Source organism: Natator depressus, chromosome 6 (genome assembly GCF_965152275.1).
Source record: "Natator depressus isolate rNatDep1 chromosome 6, rNatDep2.hap1, whole genome shotgun sequence".
Taxonomy (NCBI): Eukaryota; Metazoa; Chordata; order Testudines; family Cheloniidae; genus Natator; species Natator depressus.
The window spans coordinates 91,292,209-91,305,674 of NC_134239.1; the positions used below are offsets into that span (position 1 = coordinate 91,292,209).

Sequence of the window (13,466 nt, forward strand, 5' to 3'; positions counted from 1 at the left end):
CCGCCCGAGCCGGAACCAAGGTGTCGGGGCCCCGCCCCGGCCGGACTGTGTCGGGGGACCGGAAGGACTGCGTGCCGGCGGCGGAAGCCGGGAGGCAGCGGCCGGCGGTTCTAGTAGGTTCCATAGGCGGGCGGCGCGGAGGAGCCGGGCTCGGCGGCGCGTCCGGAGGCTCCGATGGCCAAGTGGGGGGAGGGCGACCCGCGCTGGATCGTGGAGCAGCGGGCGGACGCCACCAATGTCAACAACTGGCACTGGTGAGCGGCGGGCGCGGGGGCCTGGCTCCATCGGGCCAGCGAGGCCGGGCGCAGGAGGCCGCTCCGTGCTCGGCAGCGATCGCTGCCGGAGGACGCGCTGACGGGCCGGCCCATGCCGGGAGAGGCGCGGGTGGGGGAGGCCGCTCCCGAGCGTGGGGACCCTGCCTGGGGGCAGCCCCGTACCTGCCCCGCCGCGTGCACGGCACTGGCGGGCACCAGAGGCCCCCGCTCAGGGGTGCCCAGTGCTTCGTTGGGGGGCCACGACAAGGGTCGTCACTGAGCGCGGCCTGACCCGTCGGTCACGGGGCGTGAGCATCTTGCCCCGAGCCCTTTTCCTCCTGCAGCCTCCCTGATGGCGGGAGAGTCGGGTTGGGCGGCCAGGTGGGAGAAGGGAAGGGACTGGATCCCCGCAGCAGCAGGCTCAGTGAAGGGAGCCTGGGATGATGCGTGGGACAGGGCATCAGAGACCGGCCTTGATGTAGGGAGGGGAACGTGGAAAGAGATTGGGTGGGTGGGGCGCAAAAGCAAAATTTTCCAGAGTGCTCTTACACCACTTTAATCTTTACAGGACTGAACGGGATGCTTCTAATTGGTCTACAGAGAAGCTGAAAGTTCTGTTTCTGGCGGTGAGAGTGGAGAATGCGGAGGGGGCCTGTGAAGTGACAGAAGTGAGTAAACTGGATGGAGAAGCATCCATCAACAACCGCAAAGGGAAGCTGATATTTTTCTACGAGTGGAGTATCAAGCTGTCATGGACAGGTGAGTCATAGTCTCTGTTTTCTCTCAGGGCAAGGGTCTAGCACAGGGTTATGGACAGTGTTTTCCAAGGCTTTCCCAAAAGTGGGTCAGCGGGGTTTTGAGAGGAAAGTCACTTTTCTGAAAAATGATATGAGGTTGCCCCTCTGCAGCAGTCAGAGCAAGGAAAGCTCAACCGAACAAGCCTTTTTAATCAGAGTATAATTGCTCTCTACAGGCACCTCAAAGTCGGGAGTGAAGTATAAGGGGCATGTGGAGATTCCCAACCTCTCGGATGAAAATGATGTTGATGAAGTTGAGGTAAGCACAGTTATGGCTAATACTGCTGACTGTGCCACTTCATTACCAAAGGGTCTCACAGCACTAAATATTCCCATCTTAACTCTCTAAAGCAGCCCTATAAGGATGTAGCCCATCATTGTTTTTTGGTAGACCACCTAGGTTTATCCTGCACCTCTACCAGATAAGCAGCATATGTTTTAGCTTAAAGAGATCTGGTTTTCAATGCTGATTTTTGTCAGAAGTGGAGCCACAGCAGCTATAGACAGTTGAATAGGTACGGAAATTATTGTGAACTGGTAGCACATGAGGCAATGAGTTATAACAAAGTTATTAAAGCTCCTTCATAGCTTCCTCTGGAAATGCTTTCCAGGCTGAAGCATTAGTTATGATGCTAAATCCTGTCTTAAAAGGACCATGTGAGTGTGATTTTGTTTACCAAGCCCTTGTCTGTTTTTCTTAGGTCTCCATCAGTCTTGCCAAAGATGAGCCTGACACCAACTTAGTGGTCTTGATGAAGCAAGAGGGCACGAAAAAGATCAGGAATGCCATGAGCACTTACATCAGCATGCTCAAAACAGGTACATAACTGTGAGGGAGAAATCCCCCTGCAACTGCTAAATAGCGACTGGGGAGAGTTGCTTCCACCTCGGAGTTCTTCAGTGGGAGAAGCAGGAAGCTACGGCAATAGTTACCTTTTCATTGCTGCACTGGAATCAGATGACCCGGAGCAGGAGGCTTCTTTGAAGTCTTTGCAGTAAACTGATCTCCAAGCTTTCTAGCTTAGCTTAGTAACTGTATCCACTTGTACCTCCATTAGCCTGGGGGGATAAACAGACTGGGTGTTCCACGGCACCCTGTAAAGCTAAACATATCCGTAACTGAGTTGAAGCCCAGCTGTTGAGAAGATTATGATGACAGTACAATTGTTCATGTGTAGGTGAAGGAGAAGAGAGGCTCTGAGGCAACAGTGACTGACATTACTGTGGTATGGTGGAGTCAGGCTCTCTCTCTTCTTTCAACTTGTCAAAGAAATATGTGGTGTCTCCTTTTCTCTATATAATTGTCATTGACTCCTCTGGGGCGCTAGCTGTGTGTCACGTGTTCCTCTTTTCCAGGATAGTAACAATACATAGAAACTGTATCTAGCTCTAGCTGGATTTGTGGTGAACTGACAACTTGAGATTTTTGCAGCAGTTGTTTTTATGTAAACCAATAATCTTTTTTGACCACCTGAACACACTTCTTATAAACAGAATTCAAATCTCCCTGAAATGGGTGGCCGTGCACGCTCAAGGGGTTTGTTGCACTCTTCTCCCAGTTCACATTAGGCACTCAAGTTCTGTTCAGTACAACCTTTCCAGTCATGACCTTAACCCAGGGTCAGGCTTTTCCACCCTTGTGTGTCCTACAGCATGTTGAGCAGCTAAAACATTGACCTGGTCTTTGCTAGGTTCATTGCATATTTCTGTCTTTCCAGAGTTCACCCAAGGCATGATTTTACCTACAGTAAATGGGGAACAAACAGAGCCAGCTCCTCAGCTGGCAGCTAAGGCAGAAGACCACAAGGTAAAATAAAGCATCCCATAGATGTTCTTGAAGTCCTGGAGAAAAGAGCAGCATGTTAGGTGCATCTGATGTGTGTGATAGGTCAGGCTGCCTACTTAGACGCTACAGTATTTTCAGCAATGGATGCAGTCTGTGATTGCTGGCCTGGGTATTTGAATTTGCAATGTGGGATGTTCCCTAACTCAAATCTAGTATAGTCAGTAACAAGGCTGAGTGTTAAAACTTCTTGTTACTCCATGAAGCATGGTAGCTCCTAAACAAATTTTTCCAAGATGCTTATTCCTGTCCTTTAAGTGTGTGATCAACTGCGTTTATTTGAGAGTTCTGGGAAATAAGATGTTTCTAAAGTGCTATGTATGCACTAGGGATACAATTCAACATTGAGTTTCTTAATGTTTCCTTAGACCACTGCTAGTACTGTCACTGCAGCACCTCAGTCTAACCCCGTAGGCATCAAGATTCCCACCTGTAAGATCAGTTTGAAGGACATTTTCTTAACATCTCCGGAGGAGCTCTACAGAATTTTCACTACACAGGAGGTAAACTAGCATGGTCGGGGAGGGTGGCCCAGAGGAGCTGGGAGTAGTACACTTCTGCATTAGAACAGCTTAGACGCAAGCCGCTCAGGAGCAATTTGGCAGCAGATGCCACCTCTGGGGAATAGAGACCTTCCCACCCACAAACCACTTGGTATTGACTCTCTTGCCAGCTCAGGAGTAGAGGAGGCAGTGTCCTGGCCTCCTGAAAGTAATCCTCAAGCACACAGTCTGTTTCTCTCTATGCTCGGGGGGTGGGGGGGAGGAGCGGGCCAGGGGTGAGGGGAATGGAATACTAGACAAAGGACTGTACTATATGGTCTTAACTGTCTCTGAACAACTTTCCTAGGCTGGCTGCTGTAGATGAGTTAAACCACAGGAACTGCCAATCTACGAGTGTTCGCTCTCCCTGCATGGTTTACAAGGCTGTCGATGCCAGCCTACCTCCAGTCCTCTCTCTGCAGGAAGCAGCCCTAGCGGTGGCATTGCCTATGGCAATAAGCGTGTGGGGTCTCTGTAGGCCCCAGTACCCAGTTCTGTTTCTGGAAAATCACATTCCGCTTCCTGAGAGCCAGGCTTTAATTGGGGATCATCAGATCACATGAGAATGTCTTGGGGAGTAATGTAAAACGCACTTAGGAGAAACTGATAGAAAGGGCATAATGAGAGTTAGGGGGCCCTCTATAGATCTGGCATGTCCCCCATCCTGTGAGAAGCAGGTAAAACACTTTGTTAATGGGGTGCTGGCATTACATGCCTCAGGGCTCAAATCCTGCTTTCCCGGCTCTGAGGGAGCTCTTCCTGGGTCCACATCCCCATGGAGCTCTTCAGAAACGGGCTAGAAAGTGGAGACACTGCTGTCCCCATCCTCAAAATGCAGACCCTAAGCTTTCAGCCAAGCGCTTGTTCCAGAGAGCCCAGTGCTCTTGTGCTGGGGTGGGAGACATTCAGCAGCAGCAGCAACTCCCCTGCCAGCAGGTTTCAGAGCAGCTGGCGCAGGTTATGAGGAGAAGGTTGTGGTGCTTCCAGTCACATGAGTCCTGCAATGTCACAAGGCCTGTCTCTCTGCAGATGGTCCAGGCTTTCACCCATGCGCCGGCAGTCATAGAGGCTGATAAAGGAGGGAAGTTCCACTTGCTAGATGGCAGTGTCAGCGGCAAGTTCATTGATCTAGTGAGTACCAGCTGGTGCAGCTGTATCTTGTTCAGAAGGAGCCTTGGTGGCCAAGTCACACCTTCCCTGCAGTCTTTTATCCGTCTGCTCTGTACCTCATCTCTAGAGCCCTGCACGGATACAAAAATTTGGATCTGCATCCAATCCGTAAAGATGGTAGACAATACAACCGCATCCACAGATGCAGATATCCATGGATTTGCAGGGCTCTACTCACCTCCTTAACTATCTTCCTGATTGAAACGCCTTCCCTTGTGACTGCCATTGTCCTACAGTCACCCTTGTTGATGAAGGTCGTCTTCATTTCTGGGAGCTGGGAGATCTGGCTTCTATTCCTGGCTCAGTGTGACTTTGGGAAAGTTCGAGTCCAAGGTCAAGTCATTCTACCTCTGTCTCTCCTCCCACTCATTGTCTGTCTTGTCTGTGTAGTTTGCAAGCTCTTTGTGGCAGGGACTCTGTCTCATTATATTAGTACAGCTCCCAGCATAATGGGCCTCAGATCTTAGGGCCTCGTTATAGTAACACCTAATGTATAAATATGTAGAGCATTCAGAACTCGATCCCCATAAGGATTGTATATGGTGGGGAGAATACTTTTGAATCAGTGTTGCGATAGCAATAGTGTCTCTTCTCCCCTCAGTGCTTCAGCCTAACGGGGCCCAGCGTTCGCATAACAGGATATAGGGACTCTAAGAGTCCCTCTCCCTCTAGTTTTGCCTTCTGTGAGTCTCTGAAGTGAGTCTGATGCTTTGGGTCATGCTCAGTTCTGAGCATTGGCTAACATGAGATGGAGCGGGATTAGCAGGGCAAACGGCTGCCTATTTATTCCTTTCTCTTTACCTAGGTCCCTGAGAAGCAGATTGTTATGAAGTGGAGATTTAAATCTTGGCCATCTGGTAGGTAGCCTGAAGAACCAGACTACAGAGTTCCAGCCCTTGTCTGTAACTGAATGAATCCTGCCATGACTGCACATTGGCTGGTTTGACCGGTGGGGGGGCGGTTCTCTAGGTTGCACTAATATCTGCTTGGTGATCATAACACCCCACAGTAACCCCAGGCCTCTCCCAGTTGAGTGAGTCTGGATGCTGTGTTGCTTCCTGGGCAGATGGACGGACTGGGAACACTGCAGCAGCACCATGCTCTGCCCCAAGGCTGTCTGCTGCAACCCCTTTGGCAGTCTTGCAAGCAGTGTTGAGGGGGACACTCCCTCCTCCTGGAAGGAAAGCAAGTATCGTACAAGACATGAGGGAAGGGGCTGTGCACCAGGGGAAGGTTTTGGGAGGGATTCTCTGCCCTCTGGTGATGGGACAGGTATGCTGCTCTTACCAGCAGTGTTAGGTGAGGATGTGGCTGTGCTGTCCAGGGTTTGTGCCTTATTGCACGGTGCTGATGTGGAGATTTTCCTTCGGCTCTTCTAGGGCACTTTGCAACTGTTACCTTGAACTTCACTGATAAAGGCGGCGAGACAGAAGTGCGCTTGGAGGGGAAGGGCATCCCTTCCAGTGAGGAGGAGAGAACAAAGCAAGGGTGGCAGCGCTACTACTTTGAGGGCATTAAACAGACGTTTGGCTACGGTGCCCGCTTGTTTTAACATCGGCTGCCGGGGAGAGTCTCTGTCCGAAGATTCTGCTGTGTGGACTGATTGCTTCTCGTCTGTCCCTTTTTTGGTGCCGCTGCTGTGAAGAGCAGGACAAGGAAGGCCACTGAGCAGCACTGCTTGTAGCCCCTTACTGCTCTGTGCATGTCTCCTGCCACAGGGGAGTCAATGAGGGGTTCTCTTACATGTACATACTTTTATTGCTAAATAAACGTAACTTAAAAAAAAACAAAGGGAGGTTCTTTCAATTGAGTGTGAGATCAGAGGATGTATCTGGAAAGGTGCTGCTCATGGAGATGAGCACCAGCCTCAGCACGAGTTACTTGTTTGTGCTTTAGCAAAGGGGATCAACCTCACAGCAAGTGTACAGCATTAGCTCAAGGCAGCAAGTTTCAGAGAGTCCAGTGATCCCGTAGGCCTGCTACTGGTAAACAGCAATGGACCAAATGCCAGGGAGAGAATGTTTAAAAACCCTCCTGTTTCCTCTTCAGGAAGCCCCTCCCTGCACACAGTCCCAGGCTAGTCTCACCAACTCACTAGGCTGGCCTGCTTCGTGAGAATGGACATCACTTACTGTCCAAGAAAATCAGTAACTCTCCAGCTCTTCCAAACCACAGCTAGAAAAACTTCCCCCTCAAAGAGAGGACAGGGAATGGGCATGGAGCCTAGGCCAAAGCAGACTGCTGGCTCTAGCACTGGTGGTTGGGGAGCAGTGAGATAGGGCCTGTTCCCAAGGGGATACCATGAAGGGGCAATGCCCCAGGCTGAACCCCACTTGCTCTGCTAGTTCTAGGGGTGGGGAAGAGAGAGTACTGCCTGTGGGTTTTAACTCTGGCATCAGTCAGGAAACTGAAGGCCTCTTTTTGCCTCAGAACAGGGTGAGCTTCTCCCATATGCCATCTACTGCCAACACTACTCCCCCTCCAGTGACCTGGAGGGAACAGAGAGCCCTGCTCCATCCCCCCTGAGCTCTGGCAGAGACATAACTGCTGGCCCCATGCACAGAGTCATGCAGTATTACAGAGGGAGGGTAGGAGGGGACCTTTTATCCTGTTGGAGGCTGTTTGTGCTTCTGCGTTAGTCTGTACCGTGACCTACCCCCTCTAGGTCTCCTTTCTGCACTAACTAGTGTCTTCCTCTGATCATTTCTGTTAATCCCTTTTGTCTTTGGCGTGCAAGCACAAAATTCAAGGGGAGATTGTGCCACTGATCCCTTTGTGCAGCCTTGTCTGTCTTTTTCAAAAACAGCATGCCTAAATGGGTGACTTTTGTTTTCCAGAACAGCACTGCTGATGATAAACTGCAATAGGCTGACACTAGCAGGTCCCTCCAACAGTGATGGGAAAACTCACAGGCGAGAACCTGTGATGGGAGGAAAGTGATGGTGCTCCAGCAATCAGCAAGTTGACTCAGTCTGAACATATCCTCAATAGGGGTGTGCTAGCTATGCACCTAGCTGACCACGGGGTGGCAGCACTGGCCCCCAGTAAAGTAGGATTTGATCATAACAGCTGGATGTGGAGCACTGCAAGGCAGGCTGCTCTAATCACCTGCCACTGCAGAGTTAGGAAGTGGGGGAGAAGAGGACAGCAGCTTGAGTGGAATTTTAATTGCTCTCTTCTTCACAAACCCCAGTTTGATTTGGGAATCCTGCTACTGCCATAACAGAATGGCCCATAGACAACTCCTGTGGGACAGGCAGCCCACAAGCACAAAGACCATGGAAGCACAGTGTCTTGCTCAGAGGCTGCTTAGGAGAACTAAGTTAGTGCACAGCTGCAAAGTTTCCTGCCTGGGCACAGTCTGATTGACTGCACTCAGCAAAGCAACACAATTGTTCATTTAAAACACTGGAACATTGCCACAGCTGGAGCAGTGCAGGTGCCAGTGATGAACCCGAGGCCTGCCAAGGGATATGAAAGGAGCCTAAATCACTGAATGAATTATTGCTGTGAATGGCATCAGGTCAAATCTGCATCCTTCCATTTGCAGATGCTGTCATTCTCTGTGGGGCTTTTCCCCAGCATACTAGATCATATTAAACCTTACTACAACAAAAGAGTCAGTGTAACCCCAATGCTCAAAAACAGCCCATGGGGCAGACCCTCAGTCTGCATACAGAAAACCAAGGTCATTTTTGGACAATGATTTGGCATAAATCAACATGAGGGATTAAAAGGTGCCTAAGACTCTTATTTCAGCTCAGCATAGGGGGGTTGGGATATTTTAGAGGTGGCTTGCTGTTAATTATGGAAAAGCCCAGTGGCCTGGCTGGTCCAGGGCCAAGTCTTACATCTTATCTTTCTATGTGGATGTTTGTTATTGCCATCCTCTGTGATACCTCCTGGGATGCAGCCCATGCTCCTTAGGGGCACAATGAAGGCCAATTGCTCTGCCTGAGGCTTGCATAGCCCTCAAGTTTATTTCCTTTCAGTGATTAAAGCCCCTCTTGGGAAGCCACCGAAGCCACCATCCCACAAAGGCCAGGGGGCCTTCCCCCAAATACCCTTGAAAAATTGTAAGCTCAGTGCCCCAGTTCTGGAGTGCTGTTTAGGTGGGGTGAATGCTGTCACAGTTGCTTTAAGCAACTCAGAGATGGCACACTGGAGATGAGCCTAAAGGAAAATTAAGGGGGTTTCTCCACCCTTCCAGCCTGAATTTTTTATCTGGCCAGGCTTACCCACTCATAGTCTCAGGTCAAGCTAGCAGGATTTAGGATACAGCCCTAAGAACTAGCCCCAAGCATGCTCATTTAACTCCATTCAGTGCTGTACTCACCACCCTTTCAGAGCGATGGGGGACATGGTTGTGCTGCAGAGGCTAGGGGCTCTCACCTCCCTGTGGGTCTCAGTTATGGCTCCGTGGATGTAGGCTCAGGCATTTCACTCCGAGGGAGGAGAGCCTGGAGAGGCTCTAGCCATGCATTCTCCACCTTGGTAGGCAACAGCGATGCCCTTCTCTGAGGAAAACACTCCTCACCCCCAGCCCGCCACACGTACCCCTGCTTGCTGCGCCTCACAGCAATAGCAGTGGGGGTAGGTGAGAGCCTAGCCCCCCTGCTGATGGATGGGGTCAGACTGCAGCCTCTGCCTGTGGGGAGTGAGAGCATGCAGCTCCCCCTGGGGCAGCTGAGTGCTGGGCTGAGGCCTGGGTTTGGGGGTAGGGGGGAAGGCAGGAGGGACAGCAGGTTCTTAGTGCATGGTGGGGTGGGCGAATGTCACTCTTGGTGCCCTCCCAGACCAGTACTAGCTCTTCAAACCCAGGCTGGGTGCCCGCGGGGAGCGGCAGAAATCCACTCAGTGCAGCAGCAACTCAGCGCCCCCTCCTGGTGCGTGTGTCCGCATCTCGCCTTGCAGCACAGTGGGAGGACACACAGGCAGGCAGTTCAGCCGCTGCTGCAATGCTGGGCATGCCCACAGCAGGGACACCTGCCCAAGTGAGCAGCACCCAGCTCAGGGCCAGCCTCAGTGAGGCTGGAGCAAGCTGTGCTGGCATGAGCACTTTGGGGTAGGCTTGAGAAGCAGCTCCCACCTCCACACAACCCTATTCCCCCACATGTAACCAATTCTTCTCAAGAGTGCCTGCGTTCCAGGGATGCCTGGGCTGATAATGGGGGGGGGGGGGAAGGAGGGGGCTTGAACCTCTGCGCCACACTCCAAGCTCAACTCATTCACTCTATGTGCCAAACTGGGGGATCTGAAGGACGCTCCCGCCAGGGAAATGCAGCTCAGCTGCTTGTTCCTTTCACCTGGCTCAGTGACATTTTCAAGGCTCCTGGCAAGGAAAAGGGCTTGAGCCTTTGGGGGCGGGGGGGTTCCCCAGTGGCAGCTCCTTTAACAGAGGGCTCACTTAAGCTGCCTTCCAGCTCCTCCGGGCTCTCTGCCTGCAGTGAAGTAACAGCTGAGAATGTGGGGGGAGGGAAGAAGCCCCCAGCAGCCTGTCACTGCCGTCCCCAGGCAGCTTGTGGAAGGAAACCCATCTCCCCACGTTGGTGAAGTTTAAAGCCACGTGGTGCAGGGCGACTTGCCTGAGAATTGGCAGCTGAAGCTTTTGCAGGGCAGTGGAGGCAGCCCTGAGCTCCTGCCACTTGCCCCACTGACCGCGCTGCCTCCTGTAACTCCCAGCACCCGCTGTCTCGGCCTCTCTGCCGCAGAGCCTCACACATCCCTGCTGGGATGGGCATGCCCAGGCCTGGGAACGAGGGGATGCCATGCAGCTGCGCATGGCTCCTACACCTGGCTGCGGCAGTGCTGACATACCCAGGCTGGTCTCAGAGCAACAGCACTACAGTTAGTTCAGGGCACCGCCATGCAGTTACTGGTGTGGGTGGGGAGAAGGTGCTTGTGCCCGTGGTTGGTGTTGGGAGTGGGGTTCCTCAAATGGCTGCAGGGGCAAGAGAAGACACGGGGTCTAGCCAGAAGGGGCCCATTGGAGCAGAAAGACCTTTATCCCTGAGGCTCCGTTCACACAGCTGTTCATCCAGATGAGCTGCAGCTGCATTTACCACAGAGCCCGGCTACGGCTGAAGATAGGAAGAAGCACCTGGCACTGGTCACTGTTGACGACAGGACACTGGGCTAGGAGGACCATTGGTCTGACCCAGTGTGACCATTCTTATGAGGCTGACTATGAGCCGTCAATGTGATGTGACTCTGAAAAAGGCTAATGCAAGTCTAGGATGCATGAGGTGAGGCACTTCCAGTAGAGACAGGGAAATGTTAGTACCATTATCCAGGCACTGGCGAGACCTCATCTGTAATGCTGTGTGCAGTGCTGGTCTCCCATGTTTAAGAAAAATGAATTCAAATAGGAAGAGATTCGGAGAAGGGCTACTCGCTAATACGAGGAATGGAAAACCTACCTTATGAGAAGAGACAAAGAGTTTGGCTTGTTTAGCCTAAGCTAAAGAAGGCTGAGGGGAGATATGATTGCTCTCTATAAATACATCAGAGGGCTATAAATACATTCAGATGGAATACCAGGGAGGGAGAGGAGTTATTTAAATTAAGCACCAATGTGGACACAAGAACAAATGGCTATAAACTGGCCATCAACAAGTTTAGCTCAAAATTGGGAGAAGGTTTCTAACCATCAGAGGAGTGAAGTTGTGGAACAGTCTTCCAAGGGGAGCAGTGGGGGCAAAACACCTAACTGGCTTCAAGACTGAGCTTGATAAGTTTATGGAGGGGATGGTATGACAGGACTGCTTACGATGGCAGGTGGCCTATAGGCGACTGCCAATAGCAAAAATCCCCAGTGGCTGGAGATGGGACACTAGATGGAGAGGGGGTCTGAGTTACTACAGAGAATTCTTTCCCAGGTATCTGCCTGGTGGGTCTTGCTCACATGCTCAGAGTCTAACTGATCGCCATATTTGGGGTTTAGAAGGAATTTTCCTCCGGGTCAGATTGGCAGAGACCCTAGAGGGGTTTTGCCTTCCTCTGTAGCATGGGACATGTATCATTTGCAGGTTTAAACTAATGTAAATGGTGGATTCTCTGTAACTTGAAGTCTTTAAACCATGATTTGAGGACTTCAGTAACTCATCCAGAGGTTAAGGGTCTATTACAGGAGTAGGTGGGTGAGGTTCTGTGGCCTGCAATGTGCAGGAGGTCAGAATAGATTATCACAATGGTCTCTTCTGACAAAGTCTATGAGGCTGTGGTTAGCTGCCAAGAGATCCTGCAAACACATTTACGTGAGGGGAAATGGAGCATCTCCGCTCAAGGTCACTGGTTTGAACCCAGCCCGGGGCGCCCATGCCTGCTGGCCCCTGTGGAAAACAAGCTGGGAGGGTTCTCACACACAATCCCACTCCCACCAAAACTGCTACTCCCTGCAGCAAGGCCAGGGGCTGTATGCACGCTGGAGCCCAGGGGGTCCCTTCAGGTCAGAGCTGGGCCACACTGACAGAGCTGGGAGTGCGGCCCTCACTGTACCTGTTCCTATAGCCACTGGCTAATTTAAAACAAACATGAATTATTGCTTCTGGCCCTGCAAGTCTGAGGTGAGGCCCTGCAGCAGGAGAGGGGCAGCTGCCAGAGCTGTACCTGCCCTGGGGAGGGAGCTTGGGCTGCTCAGCCTGTCATCAGCCGCTTCACCAGCAGCCTATTACTTAAAAAAAAAAAAAAATTCCCAGCAGCTGTATCTTGCTTTGTAGCTTCACTCAGAGCCTTGAAATCTGATGCTGGTTCCCGGCCCCTGGCTGGCGTCCCTGGGCTGCTCCCACTGGCGAGAGCTGAGCATTTTTACCTGGAGCGGAACTGCGTGGCTGAGTGCCTCTCGCTGACAGATTTGCTTTGGACGTGCCACCAGCCAACGGCTGTCCTGGCTCTGCCACTGAGCTGTGCGGGGGCCGTTGTGAGGCCGGGATTCCCGCTGCTGTGTTACAGCGCGGCGAGAAAAGAATAGCTGAAATGCTTTCAGGGGCCTGGAACAGAGCAGGGCATGGGGCCCAACCAGCCGGGCTCTCTGCACACAGTTCCAAGGGGCAGCTGTCTGCTGCTCTGTGGGGGTGGGAGAGGGAGAGAGAGTCCACTTCCTGCTGCAGCCATGGAGCTGGCAGGCCAGTGGTGCACGTTTCCCTCCAGGCACTGGGCCCAAAGCATGGCCTGCAGGCCTGTTGGGCAGGGTTACACAGCGTGACCGCTGATGACACTCCCCCACAGCTGCAGCTCAGATCCCTGAGGAGCCGATGGCCCTGGGGAAGTGAGAGCTTGCTGAAAGGGGGCCAGATGGATGGCAGGGCTGGGAAGAAAGGAGAGAGTGTGAGCAGAGGAGGGCAGTGAGGAACTGAATGTTGCAAGGGAAAGGGTGGGGCTACCACTAGGCACTCAAACCAAGTCACTGGCTCCCCATATCCCAGCATCAGCAACACTGTGCCCAACAAGCCTGCTGCTAGAAGGTCATGGATGATGTAACCCTTACATGTAAAGATCCACTGCTGGATGAGAACCCCACCACTACCATCCCCGGGGGAGTTGCCATGACCTGCCAAGTGAAAACATGGGGGTCTCTGATAGCCAAGAAGGAATTGCCTCTGAATTTGGTCTGGAACCAGCAAATTTTGGCCTAATCTCTAACCCAGCCACCCCCCCACCCCCACCCAGGTGCAACACTAGGCTTAAGGAACTTGCTGATCATCTTTCACCCTTTGTCCCTTCAACTCTCGGGGGCCAGGCCTTCTGGTTCACTCAACTTTGTGCACTTGGCCACACTTTTCTGGCCTATTGTCCTTTCCCTTCTGTTGACAGAGCGTCTGGGTCATTGGGCCCCCCTAGGTTTTATTTCTTGTTTTCTTGT

At 52.1% G+C, this 13,466-nt stretch overlaps 1 protein-coding gene across 1 annotated transcript; it reads left to right on the plus strand.

Annotated features, from left to right (window-relative positions):
* The first annotated feature begins 113 nt into the window (after window positions 1-113).
* On the plus strand, window positions 114-6,354 carry AHSA1 (activator of HSP90 ATPase activity 1). Its single transcript, XM_074956007.1, has 9 exons — window positions 114-254; window positions 823-1,013; window positions 1,228-1,310; window positions 1,753-1,870; window positions 2,770-2,858; window positions 3,263-3,397; window positions 4,466-4,567; window positions 5,412-5,463; window positions 5,986-6,354. The coding sequence occupies exons 1-9, from the start codon at window positions 175-177 to the stop codon at window positions 6,156-6,158; spliced, it is 1,023 nt and encodes a 340-aa protein (XP_074812108.1). The 5' UTR covers window positions 114-174; the 3' UTR covers window positions 6,159-6,354.
* Window positions 6,355-13,466: the final 7,112 nt, after the last annotated feature.

Coding starts and splice junctions, on each gene's coding strand:
- AHSA1 (XM_074956007.1), top strand. CDS start 175: ATGGCCAAGTGGGGGGAGGGCGACCCGCGCTGGATCGTGGAGCAGCGG. Junction 1,014..1,227: donor TATCAAGCTGTCATGGACAG/GTGAGTCATAGT, acceptor TGCTCTCTACAG/GCACCTCAAAGTCGGGAGTG. Junction 4,568..5,411: donor GCGGCAAGTTCATTGATCTA/GTGAGTACCAGC, acceptor CTCTTTACCTAG/GTCCCTGAGAAGCAGATTGT.